The sequence below is a fragment of the Parasteatoda tepidariorum genome, chromosome 6, assembly GCF_043381705.1.
Source record: "Parasteatoda tepidariorum isolate YZ-2023 chromosome 6, CAS_Ptep_4.0, whole genome shotgun sequence".
Lineage (NCBI taxonomy): Eukaryota > Metazoa > Arthropoda > Arachnida > Araneae > Theridiidae > Parasteatoda > Parasteatoda tepidariorum.
The window spans coordinates 66,161,187-66,174,127 of record NC_092209.1 but is presented as its reverse complement, the minus strand read 5'-3'; the positions used below and the strand labels follow the sequence as shown (position 1 = coordinate 66,174,127).

The following is a 12,941-nucleotide window of genomic DNA, read 5'->3' as shown; positions in this document are numbered from 1 at the left end:
AGTATGAACCAAAAGTTATTAAAGTGCTAAATATATTATTTTTCACTTGTTTTGATCTAAATTAATACAAAATAATGAAAAAAGTGTGAAAAATATATTTAATGAAAATACTGCGCCAAAGGGGTTCAACTTTAAACCTCAACTTTATTCCTCTAAGTACATTGCTACTACAAGTTTCACAAATTTTAAGAGAAATATCATCGCACATAAACTAATGTTGTTTAGTAATGAAATAACTAAACAACAACAGGGTAATTTTTTAATCTAATTTCTGTTCAATTGTATCAAGCTAAAGGACTCAAATCTTCCGAAATTATTTCCCCTAATTTCGTAAAATCTCTTCCCTACATTTTTCTCTTCCCTACTTATAAAGAAATTCTAATCTTTGCTTTGAACTTAATTATTTTTCGAAAAATTTAAAGAACCTTTTCACAAACAAATATTTAAAGAAAAATTTGAAATCAAAATCAAACATGTGTTTTCTTTTGAGAAAATGAAAAAAAACATTAGAATTTTTTAATGTATCAAGTATGAAATGGCATATGTTTGGCTATACATTGCAGTATTGGACATTAAACAAAAATGACTATTGCATGTGCTTATTTTGTACTCGTTCATACAAACTAATTGTGATACTATGCTCTTACATGCTATCTTCTTTTTTCTTACATACTATCATCTTTGTTCTTACATACTATCTTCTTTGTTCTTACATGCTATCATCTTTGTTCTTACGTGCTATCTTCTTTGTTCTTACATGCTATCTTCTTTGCTCTTACATACTATCATCTTTGTTCTTACGTGCTATCATCTTTGTTGTTACATACTATCATCTTTGTTCTTACGTGCTATCATCTTTGTTGTTACATACTATCTTCTTTGTTCTTACATACTATCTTCTTTGTTCTTACATACTATCTTCTTTGTTCTTGCATACTATCATCTTTGTTCTTACATACTATCTTCTTTGTTCTTACATACTATCTTCTTTGTTCTTACATACTATCATCTTTGTTCTTACTTATTATCTTCTATGTTCTTACTCGCCAAATTCTTATTGTAGGTCTCATCAGAAATTAGAAATGGTGTGAAAAAATATTTTCCAGACAACAGTGTTCGCGTAATAGCTGAGCCCGGATGCTACTTTGTTGGTTCCGCTCAAAGAAATGTAACTTGCGTACTAGGAAAAAAAACTGTCAATAAGCTCCCACGTCAAGTTAACGGAGATCAACATGGTAACTTAGACAAATTTTACATTTTGATTGTAATGAAAACAAATTTTAGATTATCATCCTTTTAGAGGAATTTTTTGTAAGCATTGAATCATTAGGTACAGTGTTTGTTTCACTGTCATCTCAATATTGAACATTTCTGAAGATTTGGTAGTTGCAAGATTTGTATTTGAAAAGAGTTTATCGGCGCGTATACAAAACATAAGGAATTGTTCCAGTTCATATTTTAATTTTACCTTAATTAGTAAAGATTTTTAACACCAACGTGGAAAAGTTACAAAAAATTTTTCATCCCGTCGAAACTACAATATCATTTTTCTGAGCCGCGATGGCTCAGGGGATAGAGCGTTCGCCTTCCAATGAGGTGAACCGGGTTCGAATCCCAGTCGATACGAACTCCGCATCCGGCTTGCAAAGACCACAGTGCTGACGGGAAATATACTCAGTGGTAGACGGATCATGGGTTAGAGTCCCCTTGCCATCAGGCTAATCGTGGGAGGTTCTCACTTTCTTCCTCATCGTGTAACGCAAATACTGATTAGTTCCATCAAAAAGTCCTCCACGAAGGTAAATTTCTCCCAATACTTCATCCAGGAGTTCCCTTGTGTTCTGAATTGGGTTCAAAATTACATGGTTATGGAGTTGAACATTAGTAGTCGTAAATCCAAAAATTGAGTCGGCTGTTCAACGATGGTTTTGCTGCACGGAAGATAAAAAAGCATGGTCAAACTATTAGAATATAAAAAAGTTTATCATGTTTCTAGTTCTATAAAAACACCAAAAAGCACGGTAAATTTTTCCAAAGCGCTTTGGTAATAATTTTAGAGTAATTAATAATAAAATATGGTTTTATAGTATTCGTTAAAATTTGATAAATATGTGGTATAATCTGGTAATTGTATCATGATAATTTAGAGCATGATATAAAAACCATTTATTCGGTTATTGTTCTGCCCGTGTTAATTAGCAATTGCCTTATCAAAGAAATAAGAATTTAATATCGCTATATGATGGATTTTTTATCAGGTAATCAATTTTTACGTAATCAATTTTTTGTGTATAATTCGTATCTATTTCCGTATGCTGGCACTTTCTTTATTTGTCAAGTTTAAGTAGTTAAAGTACTGCACATCGCAGGTGAAGCATATTATTAAGATTTCATGTTATTTTATAACCGTCTTTGAACAGTCGACTCAATTTTTCTTGGGTTTGCGACTACTAATATCCAACTCTATAGCCTTGTAATTTTGAACCCAATCCAGAAGACAAGGGAACTCCTGTTTCAAGCATTAGGAAAAATTTGCCTTTGGGAAGGACTTTTTGATAGAACTAACCCGCATTTGCGTTACATGGTAAGAAAGACCACGAGAACCTAACACGGTTAGCCTAACGATAAGAGGACTCTAACCCATGATCAGTCTACCACTGAGGATACTTCGCGTAAGCACTGTGGTCGTTGCAAGACGGGTGCGGAATTCGTATCGACCAGTCATCGCTGGGATTTGAACTCGGTTCACCTCATTGGAAGGCTCTATCCCCTGAGCCATCGCGACTCATATTTTTGAGATTGGTCTGATCAAGTCAACAGAAAGATTTAGAGACATCTATATATAATCTATATATTACCGAATAATATATCAATGGGCGAAGAAACGAATACAGCCCAGTACATTAAACAGTTCATATTTACGACAGAGAAGTTACGAATTCGACTTAAATTAGTCAGACTGACGCAAAATACAATTTCATATGGAAAACACAGACAACCGCTCGAAATTTCTGGTTGATTATCCGTTAATTGGATAACTCTCTAGGACCTGGGCACAAAATTTCAAAATTTCAAAACAACGCTAGACCCTTAATTCAAAGCTGCTTCTCTATTGGACTGATTCTACTTTTCATAAGCAACTGGAAAAGATGCATGTCGGCATTTTTCTCGACAGAGAATTTATTTCTAATTTCAGAGTTTGGAAAGTATTACTTTTCTAACAACAAAATGCAATTAGTAGGCATTTATAGTTGGCCACACATTGCATTAACTTTTGCATCATATGAATGATTACAGTCACTAATTTTTTTTTCGCTAGTTGGGATAATTTTTTCCCGACGAGGGCTGTGGATTTCACTCAATTTGGATTAGAAAAAAAGTAGGAATTGCCACTGTCGGAAATGTCGGGACAAGTATAATAACGATTAATAGAAGCTTACCTTTATCTTATGAAATCATTGATGTAAATAAGATGCATTTGATTATTTTCTAAACCTGAAAATGAAAGTCAACAATTCATCTGTGATAGAGACGGGATGCATCTAGAATTGAAGGACTAGCGCTGCGCACTTATTTAAAAATCTTGTAATCCAAACCGAGTATATTTTTATATTCCACATATCATATATTTTTTTATTATATTATTTATTATTTATTAAATTAAACATTTACTGATTTAATTATTTCCTCAATTAGGAGACTAGCGCGCTAACATTGCTCTGATAAAAAAAACTTGAAAGGGTGCCAAGAATCATATTTTGAATACCTAGAAAAATTTTCCTAGTATATGAAGCTAATAAGTGATTATTTTGCTGCTATCAACTTTCGTAACAGTCGTAGCGGATGCGTGATGCTTGTTATAAAAACATTTTAATAAAAAGTATCTGTTTTGAATCCCTCTGAATTCCTAATTTTAATAACTTCTTACTTTTCAGAAATTGAGGAAAATGGTGTAGAAAAACATTACTTTGTAAATGATGGATATTATGGTTCATTTTTTCGGCAATTTGAACTCTACGATATTTATGCCAGACCTTTGTTGGTAAGTTTATTTCTTTACTATGGCTCCTTGAAAACTTAATGATCTCGGATTTTAAGATCAGAAATATTGTGTTGAAGAACTCGTCTAACTGGAGCAAAAAATACTCGAGCGCATCCTTAACTTTGCACATCGAATCTTAAAACACATATCATAATAGAATTCATGAGCGAAAAGTTAGTAGCGGTACTTTATTTACGTTGCACTAGAGCTGCACAATAAGCTATTGGCGACTGTCTAGTAAACATGTCTGAGGATAATCCGAGGACATACCACCGCAATTTTGATTCTCTGCAGAAGGAATGGCAAAATCGAGTACCTTACGGTACAGCAGTTTAACGAGGACCGATACCGCGCATCTTCGGTCCCTACTCAGGCTGATCAACTGAATTTAACTTAGGCTTGCTTTAAAGAAACTCAAAAAGAAAATCTTTTAGAAAAAATTTAGTTATACTAAAAAAATAAATTTTAAAAATTAATTATACTAAATATTAAAACTCAATTAAATGTATATGCCAGCTGATACAACATGTTTAAATTTGTAAATGTTGAATTGTTGCAAGAACTTACCAACATACAAATTTACCACATACTTACAACAAACAAAATGTCTAATATACAGCAAATTTACAACATACAAATCGAGAGAGAAAAATAAGAATCGTTCGTTTTTATTAAACATGCTGAATTTTTGCAAACCAAACACCGCCGTCCTCTTCAAATATTTTGTAGATGATTACAGAAAATGAATTACATAAATGATTCTCAATGATTACAGAAATAATTCTAAAGGAAGATTGTTGTTGAAAATATCTAACAAATTTTTAAAAAGATTAGCAAATCAATTTTAATTCCAAAAACTTAGTTTCCTTGTGGGCCCCAGTCCCTATAGCCTCCTTCTTAATCCAACCCTGATAGAAAGAGATGTAAACGCAATCCTCCAAAGCAAATAAAACTCTGAATTGTGATGAATACCATCAATCGATCGACAATTTTTAATTCACCGATCGACAGAACGTCCACAGCATCATGAAAGTAATTTAATAACCTATTTTTTCACTTTTATAGAAACAGGAGGAAATCAAGAAACGACCAGTTTATAAAAGTACAATATGGGGACAAACTTGTTGCAGCGAAGATTACATAATGCCAGAATGCACCCTCCCTGAAGTAACAGATGGTGAATATCTCGTATGGGAAAATATGGGAGCGTACAGTTTTGCTGTTGCCACTGAGTTTACTGTAGTCCCACTTCCACAAGCTAAGAGGGTGTTCATTAAAAATTCAAGGTAAGAATTTCGATTTCAAACTTTAGATAGTCTATTCTTAAATATATCCTCTTCAGCCAGCTCAAAAGATTCCGAAGATTTAAATCATCTATATTTATGACTTCATATCAAATGGACAATCAAATTTCTTATTTTGTTTAAATTCACTGCACACAGGTGACAAAAATAGTCCAACTAAAATCTGAAATTTTTCAAATCGAGAAACTATTTGTAGCAAAACCAAAGAAGCTTAATTGAACCTTACACTCGAAGCAGAAACAATTCAAGTTTTATTTACAGCCCTTACAGTTGTTCTTTCGGTAAACCTTGGTCACAAGCATTACAGAAATGCAACAGTCTAGTTTCGACCAAACTGGTTCCGTGGTATTCGCAATCGTAACGTTTGAATACGCCATCTGGGGAGAACACCGATTCCATGTCTCGACCCTTTCCTTCCTTTCTCCTCCTCTTCTCACTGGTATAGGAAAGTACTACGATATTTTCCTCTTTCTTAATATTTTCGTATTTAATTGTCAAAAATATTTTTTTTTAATTTCGAAGACGCGTTTTTTTTTTTTTTTTTTTTTTNTGGAGTCCTTTTGAGTTTTTTCTTTTTTTTTTTTTTTTTTTTTTTTTTTTTTTAGCTGATTATGATACGCTATGCTTTTTAATTTTCTTTATTCGCGTCTGGTGAGTCTTGAGAGTGGGCGATGTTTCCTATATTTGAACGATGGAAACATGCAAACTTTTGCCATCGTTATAATTTACGATGCAAATGAAGTATTTGCATTTTAAGTGCAATAGTATGGTTTAACCTAGCACAATGCTACGATTGTAACAAATTTGAACAAAAAAGTTCAGCAAAATATTGAATGGTGCAGTGATTATTTCTTTTTCTTTTTTCAGGCTTCAATTAGATTGGATTCAAAACTTGGATGAAATAACTAATTTCCTGACAAATAACGTAGTTCTCATTGAAAATGAAAGCTTTCCTTGATGAAATTCCAAATTCTATGCATCCTTTAAGATCTAATTTTATTGTAATAAAAATCTTCTAAATAAAAAAGATTTCTGTTTCGTCCATTTTTTATTTAATTAAAATTATCTTAACAATTATAATAAGATGCAACTCATAGAATAAGATACAACTCAATTCGTAGATTACTGCAATTACAATAACTACAATTCGTAGAATAAGACACAACTCATAATGGAATGAAAAGCAAACAGACTGATGATTGCAATAAATATTCTACCGAAAATTACTATAACTCGATTTTCTATTTTTTCCCCAAAAACATAAAATTAAACTTACCACCATATAGAAAAGAGAACAAGGCTAATGTAGATACGTTTTTAAAAATTTGTCAGAAAAAACATATTTAATATCATTTTTAACTCATCAAGTATTTTTTAACAATAATTTGAACGATTCATTTCATTCTGGTTTGCATTTGGAATTACAAAGTTGCTTAGTTTTTCTACATGAATATTTTTTTTTCAAAAAATGTTGTTTTTGTTAACACTAGCTACACTACACGGACTAATACAGACAAGCTATGGGACTGGTGAGAAAAAATTTGCTAACATAATAATAATGCAATAGCAAATATAATACAATTAAGAAAGCAATTTATTACAATTAAGAAAGGTTCTGAAGATAAAATCCAAAGCAAAATCGATTTCAGTTTAATCTATATTAGAGAATTTTTTTGGTTAATGGCGGGCACTTGGGTCTATTTCCCATTGCCCTCAGAAATGTCAGAATTGCTGCCCTCTTATCGTTACCCAGTGAGCACCAATGGCTAAGCCACGGCGGTGGAGCAGCGTCACCCACGTCATACAACCACAAACCCGTTTATAGGGCGGTTACATTCACACAATCAGACAGAAGAGAGAACATAGAACACACAGAAGAAACATCCCGCAGAACGCAGAGAGAAAGAAACATCCCGATTCGAACCCGCGACCATCGGCTCCGCAGTCAGGCACGCTAACCACTCGGCCACCTGGAAGGCTTAACGTAAATTATATAAAATTAAAAAAATAATGCATTTAACCGTCCCTGGTAATTTTAAACATAAATATTTCTTATTACTCCAAATGACATTTTATGTAATTTCATTGCCTTTAAATTTATTAAACTCTAATACTTTCTGTTATCAAATATAAATAATAATATTCATTTGTAAACATCGTTTTTAAACATAAATTTTCTTTCTAAAATTTTAAGTAATTTATTCTTTACATGAAAATAACATAAACTTTAAAAAAAATCGATATTTATCGGTTATAGTGATCATAAAGCTGCACCAGGTTATTATTTAAGCAGGCTAATGTTTACCTATAGCACAAATAGCTAATTCTACTATTTCGTTATCATTAATGATAACTATATAGTACGATAACATCGTAACCATTACCTATAACATATCTGAAAGGTAATATCGAAAATATTATAGGTTAATACATTATTGAATACTATAGTATTGTGAGTGTCGCTAATGTTCATTTGGTAAGCGGAAATATTGTTTGATGTCAAAATAATATCATTTGGCTAAATAGGAAAAATATTATGATCTGTTGTTAAATTCTATTGAATTCTTATCTATTCTTTGTTGCTATGGACAACACACATGAATGTAGCGAATTCTTCAATATCATGCAATCGACGCAATTGTAATTGAAATTAAAAATCGTAATTAATAAATCTAACTATTGAATACGATAATATCGAGATCATTACAGATTACACAAAGGGATAATAACGTGAATATTATAGATCTTTCTTTATTGAATACGAGTTTTTATTGATATGAGATACTAAATTATTTTTGGATAACGAAAATATTTACCAATGTAAAAATTGAGAACACATATATTGTCATATGTCCATATNATATTGTCATGTTTTTAGTGCATGAATCTGAATTGAACAACCTGATAATGCTCACTCTGGTTATTGTTATCTGGTTGCTCACTACGTGCTCTTGCGCGCCGAATCCAATCAATTAAAAATGAAAACTGTTGCCAGCGCGAGAAAAGAAATATCATCGGTTTTATTGATACATACATACATACATACGTACGTATTAGCGTTTTATATAATATAGATTGGTAATAGTCTTTCTTTATGTAAAAGAAAGAAATTTTGAAAGCAAATCAATATATTGTTAAATAATTATTCAATTTTACTTATTTTAACTTGATGATGAAATTGTCCTGACTCCCTGACCTATATTCCCCTCCCTGAAAAAAATTATAAAACTCGCAAAAAAGAAGACGTTACCATTCGTTGATATTCCATTTTAGTTTAAGTGTGGCGAAAACTCTTTTTAAATTCCTCTATGTTGAATTATGTTCTCTTAGCGAACTTAATGAAGCATCTCCTTCAAATTTTCTTAAAAGTTTTAAGGAGGGAATTAATTTAAAGGATTCGATTTAATTTTTTTATTTAATATTGAGACCGCTAATTGTACAACTATATTATTTAACGAAATTATTCTAGTTTATAAGATGAATAGCAACAAATGCATTGCATTTGTAACCAATTCATATTTCTTTCATTTGCCTTTGAATGAGATCAAAGTGGATACACTCAAATTAACTACACGAAGACTCTTATTTATGCTAGTTATTTGAAAACATACAGAGCTAAAGCTAATATCAAAACAGGAAAATAAAACTGGATAATTTATAACATATTGTCCACTTTTCTTGAAATTGTGAAAATAAAATATGTTAGTAAAAGAGTAAAGGAAAAATTTAAAAATTAGTTCTGCACCTTAAAAATCTTCTTTTAAAAATTTCTACTAAAGTATTCCAATTTAATTATGCAACTGCACATGGAAGTGTATATCAATATGATAAATCTACGATACCTCATAGAATAGAGGAAATTCAACTCATAAATAAATAAGTTGTTCAAAATGTCCTCTCTAGCCTCATGTCCACACTATCCCTTACTCCCCTATAATGCCTCATTTTTTATTTAATGCATTTCAAATTTTCCTCACATAGAATAAAAGGCTACTATTATAGAATGAAGAAAGCAAGCTGATAAATGCAATTAAAAATTTACTTCCATCCAAAATAAAATTTCATTTATTTTTGAATCAAACAAAAAAAAACACAGACTGATACGTAGTGCAATAAATAGTTTAGGAAACACCATAAAATGCCACAATATAGGAGATAAAAGTTAAGTTTTATGAGAGAAAAATGCACAACTGAAAGAAGTCAGATAACCATCGTCTATCAAGTAATCAAACGTTTGATCGTGAGAAATTTTAAGCATCGAAATATTTTGGTTAACATAAAAAAAAAAAATTTCGTTAGAAAAGTAAAATTAGTTTTTCACATAACTCAACATTCAACTTAATTTCTCACTAAGTACAAGATTTTTAGGTATGTTTTTTTTATTTAATGTAAGTGCCTATTTTGAATTTTCAAGTATTAATATATGACATTTTTACATTTTTTTTGAAACTATAGTTTTTATGCATCACCAGAACNATAGCAAAATAAAGAAAAAGATAAAGAAAAAGAAAGCTATTAACGAAGAGAATTAAGAGAAATAATAATAAGTTATTTACTGTACATAAGCTGCAAGTATGTACATAGGTCTCATAAAATAAGTTAAAAATATCGAGAAAACAAAGAAAAATAAGTAAAGGAATTTTAAAGGGGAAAGAAATTATAAAAAACTGTTTTAAATAATATTCACAAATTTAAAAAATTTTAAAATTGGAAACTAAAATAAGGAAAAGATACACTCTTGTCATCAGCTCACAGGATTACATCCGACAAAAATAGTACTTTCTAATATTGTATTAATATAGCCAATATATTAATATAGCCAATTTTTTTGGTGATCCTCACACTATTATATTGATATGTTTTGCTTGGCTATATTAATACAATATTAGAGAGCACCATTTTTTTCGAATGTAATCCTATGAGCTGATGTCGAGATTATATCTTTTCCTTATTTTAGTTTCCATTTTCTTTTTAATTTTAAAATTTTTTAAATTTGTGAATATTATTTAAAACAATTTTTAATAATTTTTTCCCCTTTAAAATTTTTTTACTTATTTTTCCTTGTTTTCTCTATACTTTTTAACTTATTTTATGAGTTCTATGCACTTGCAGCTTATGCACAGTAAATAAAACTTATTATTATTTCTCTAAATTTTCTTCGTTAATCTTTCTTTTCTTTTATCCTTATTTTCTTTCTGATGACGTGATTATATCTTTTCCATATTTTAATTTCCAATTTTTCTTTTTTTTTTAGTTTTAAAATTTCTTAAATTTGAGAATACTTTTTAATACATTCTTTAATATTTTTTTTCCTTTAAAAAACCTTTATTTCTTTTTCCTTTTTTCCCCTATATTTTCATCTCTACCATCTTTTAGTATATTCAGTGGAAATATTCTTTCTATTTCATATATATTCAGTGGAAATTTTGTAATCCTTTCTGATAGATTCAGTGGATATATTTTATTTATTTCAGATATATTCAGTGAAAATATTCTTTTTATATCAAACATATTCAGTGGAAATATTCTATTCATTTCAGATAACATATTCAATGGGAATATTTTATTCATATATGATCAGTGATAATATTAGGTTCTGATGTATTCAGAGCATTATGTTTCTTTGTTTTGGGTTTGCTTTCTGTAAGATATTAAAAATATGTTTGATTATAACATTATGAATATTCTTAAGCAAACTACAATTATATTTAAAATGCTTCATATATATGAATATTTTTTTTATTTAAATATCCTAACAAATAATCTTTCTTGCAGATTGAGTTTTAAAAAAAGATGACTACTCACACACAAACTATAAACAAAACTGATGGGAAAGATTTTTTTAATTCTTTGCAATTAAAAACCACTACGAAAACTTACAGCAATCTATATGATTTTATGAAATTAACAACTGAACAACTTGTAAGTATATCATATTCTTCCCTATTTTTAAAATGCAGAAATATAGTTTAAGTATTGGTTATAATAGATACAGAAAATTGCTTTGTTGCTGTTGTTGACGTATGCCTGTTTAGGCAGAGGGATGCGATTGCTCTTGTTTTCCAGTGGCGCCATCTATGGCCAAGAATTCAACTTCTGCCACACCATACGTCGCACCCGTTTATAGTGCGGACCCATTCAGACATCCATTCATTCATCCACAGATGGTAATTTTGACCTGAATCAGAGAACGATCGATCTCCAATCCAGTACCCCCAGAGGTTTTGATTTGTTATCGGAACATGGAGGACTTTTGCGACTCGACAGATTTAACGTGCATCAGTCACTTCACTACACGGGGAGTCTTCAGTCGGCGGGGTTCGAACCCACGAACTCTCGGACATGGGCCCAGCGGCCTACCGACCAGGCTATCCCGGCCTTTTTGTTTTCATCATTTCATAACAAAGGAAATCCTAAGAATTCTTGGAAAGTTTTCAATTTTTGAAAAAAATTACCGAGAAAAGTTACAGTGAAACATCAATCTGTCGTTCCTGAATATTTTATTTCCCCGTATACATCTCCTTGTATTACAGATACTCTCATAAATACTATTCTTATTATATTATTAATATCCGTTTGGATCACTTCTAAAACTAGCAGATTCTTGCATCAATCGTTCAGAAATTATACAGACATTTTAAAAAAATTATTTTATAAACGGCGTTGAACAGTCGACCCAATTTCGGGTTTACTACAACTAATAGCTAGCTTAACCCCGCTCCCGCAAGGGGGGACATCCGGGGACACTCCGAAAGTTCGAAGTGCGAGCAACAGTTCAATCACATAAGCAAATATATTCAAAATTTTCTAATTAGAATTTTAACAAATAGGGAGAATAATAAATATAAAATCCAGAAAACAGTGTTCCTTGGAAATGATTAGCACAAACAAACATTACAAAGAAAATCAACAATATCAATCAGAATATATATTGACGTCGCATCTTCAGTAGGGGTGCAAAGTTAATAAAAAGAAGCAATTTCACGTCGTTAAACATAAGATGTTTGTAACTCAGAATATAGTCACAGCTGACACAACATTACTTAAGGTATCAAATTTCAGGTTTTTCCTTTTAAAGAAAACACAGTAAATATATAATCAAAAGAACGTAAAACTGTACAAGCATAGCAGTGAGCATGTACATTAAAAGTCAGGTAAATAATTTATGACGCATGGTGCAAAAGCCAGCAGTCTTTCGTGAAGAAAAAAGAAAAAGACATGTATATACTCTAGGAACACAAGTGATTAGAAATTCAAAATGAGGAATCACATAGGGGCAGAGATTGACAAAAGGCATGAAATTAAAATGCAAAAAACAGTTTAGGAGAAAATTCAAGTAAAAATCAAACAATAACAGGTAAATCAATAAGAGGTTTTAAGTATGTGTGGGAACGAGAAATAGCATTCCTACATTTTTACGGAACCAAAGACAACATTAAAACAATCACAAAATAAAATTAAACACTTTTATATTCCTGGAAAATGATAGAGTCACAAAAGCTGCGTGACTAACTTAAAAACAAATTAAAATTCAAAATAGTGTATAACAGAGTAGTAGTGGTTTTGTTACTTTACTTTATTTAAAATAAATTGGG

General features: G+C 30.8%; 1 protein-coding gene and 1 long non-coding RNA gene across 3 annotated transcripts in view; both read left to right on the top strand.

Annotated features, from left to right (window-relative positions):
• The window catches only part of LOC107446600 (ornithine decarboxylase), a 30,014-nt gene extending 23,626 nt beyond the window's left edge, over nt 1–6,388 (top strand). For both annotated transcript variants that reach the window (XM_043047893.2, XM_043047894.2), the window contains exons 8-11: nt 1,064–1,235; nt 3,936–4,042; nt 5,108–5,328; nt 6,214–6,388. In XM_043047893.2, coding sequence (XP_042903827.1) covers nt 1,064–1,235; nt 3,936–4,042; nt 5,108–5,328; nt 6,214–6,304 — 591 coding nt within the window. In that variant the 3' untranslated portion in view covers nt 6,305–6,388. The remainder of the gene's footprint in view (nt 1–1,063; nt 1,236–3,935; nt 4,043–5,107; nt 5,329–6,213) is intronic.
• A 3,144-nt stretch (nt 6,389–9,532) lies between these two features.
• LOC139425919 (uncharacterized) lies at nt 9,533–11,227 on the top strand. Its single transcript, XR_011637042.1, has 2 exons — nt 9,533–9,714; nt 11,122–11,227. It is a non-coding gene; the product is annotated as an uncharacterized lncRNA (long non-coding RNA).
• The last annotated feature ends 1,714 nt before the right edge of the window (nt 11,228–12,941 follow it).